General features: G+C 40.3%; 1 protein-coding gene across 1 annotated transcript; it reads left to right on the forward strand.

The window, feature by feature from the left end:
• Positions 1 to 229: 229 nt before the first annotated feature.
• Positions 230 to 661, forward strand: LOC138888510 (uncharacterized). The gene has a single exon (XM_070170381.1). It carries the CDS (start codon positions 230 to 232, stop codon positions 659 to 661), a length of 432 nt encoding a protein of 143 aa, XP_070026482.1.
• The last annotated feature ends 884 nt before the right edge of the window (positions 662 to 1,545 follow it).

Raw genomic sequence — 1,545 nt, forward strand, 5'->3', positions numbered from 1 at the left:
TTGTGAGTTCTTGTGGAAACACCTACATCTTGGTCGCGGTTGATTATGTGTCCAAATGGGTTGAGGCCATTGATCTACCCAACAATGAGGCAAAAGTGTGGTGGCGTTCTTGGAAAAGAATATTTTCACAAGGTTTGGTACTTCGGGCTATCATAAGCGATAGGGGTCATATTTTTGCAACAAAGCCTTCGACACCTTACTAACCAAGTATGGTGTTACTCATAAAGTCATGACTCCCTATCATCCACAAGCAAGCGGTCAAGTGGAAGTCTCCAACCGGATAAAGAGTATTTTGTCCAAAACAGTGTATGCTAACCGGACGGATTGGTCTAAGAAACTTGATGATGCTTTATGGGCTTATAGGACGGCTTACAAAACACCAATCAGAATGTCTCCATATCGGTTGGTGTTCAGAAAAGTTTTTCATCTTCCGGTGGAACTTGAGCACAAATCCATGTGGGCTTTAAAGAAGTTTAATCTTGAGTGGGATATTGTTGCTAACTCGAGGGTGGCACATTTGAATGAGTTGGATGAGTTCCAGTACCATGCATACACAAGTTCATCCTTATATAAAGAAAAGATGAAATATCTTCATGACAAGTACATTTGGAACATAGAGTTCAAAGAGGGTAATCTTGTGTTATTGTTCAATTATAGTTGAGAATGTTTCACGGGAAGTTAAAGTCTAAATGGAGTGGCCCATTCGAAGTTGTGAGTGTGACACCCTTTGGTGCATTGGACTTGAAGAATAAAAATGATGAGGTATTTCGAGTCAATGGTCACCAGGTGAAGCACTATTTGGGAACAGTTTGTGATGGCCATGTTGTGGCGGTGATTCATTTTAAGTGATGGTAATCTGTGTCATGTCGCGACATTAAATCAGGCGCTTCTTGGGAGGCAACCCATGTTTCTTTTTCTTTTTCTTTTCTTCTTTTGTGGATAGGTGTTATTTTTGTGCTAATTGGATTTGAAGTGTGTTGCAAGGATGAGTGTGCTTTACAGGAGCTGTGCTAAAAAAAATTGTCTAAGTATGGAAATAAGTTATATTATGCGGACTGCACAATTGTGATTGCTACAGCAAAAGGGAACTGCGGTCGCACAATTGAAATGCGGACCGCACAAATTGAAGAGGGAAAATGCAAAATCTATGAAGTTTGGTTTGTCGGAGAAATTGCCAAAGTGCGGCCGCACATCAAAATCTGCGGTCCGCAACAAAATTCTGAGGCAGCACCACAAATTGTGCGAACCGCAGATCAGCAAGGGCTTTTGAGCCTCAGGTAACAGAGTGCGAACCACAGGAGGAATTCTATGGCTGCACTCATCCCTTTGTCCGTCTAGTCAAACTGTCAAGTATAAATAGTAGATTTAGGTCTGATGCTCCCCTTTTTCCCTCTCTAAGCTTAGAAAGTTCTAAAAATTGAAATTTCTTGTTAAAGTAGCTGCTCAAAAGCCTAACATGTGTTGATCACTCATCTCTTTCATTAATTCATCTCTGGTATACATCATCATCTTGATTAACTTCTTTAATTTTTTAGATTTTTAGTA

Source organism: Nicotiana sylvestris, chromosome 3 (genome assembly GCF_000393655.2).
Source record: "Nicotiana sylvestris chromosome 3, ASM39365v2, whole genome shotgun sequence".
NCBI classification, from domain to species: Eukaryota; Viridiplantae; Streptophyta; class Magnoliopsida; order Solanales; family Solanaceae; genus Nicotiana; species Nicotiana sylvestris.

Bases quoted from the DNA above. Each gene is read 5' to 3' on its own strand.
- LOC138888510 (XM_070170381.1), top strand. From the start codon at position 230: ATGACTCCCTATCATCCACAAGCAAGCGGTCAAGTGGAAGTCTCCAAC.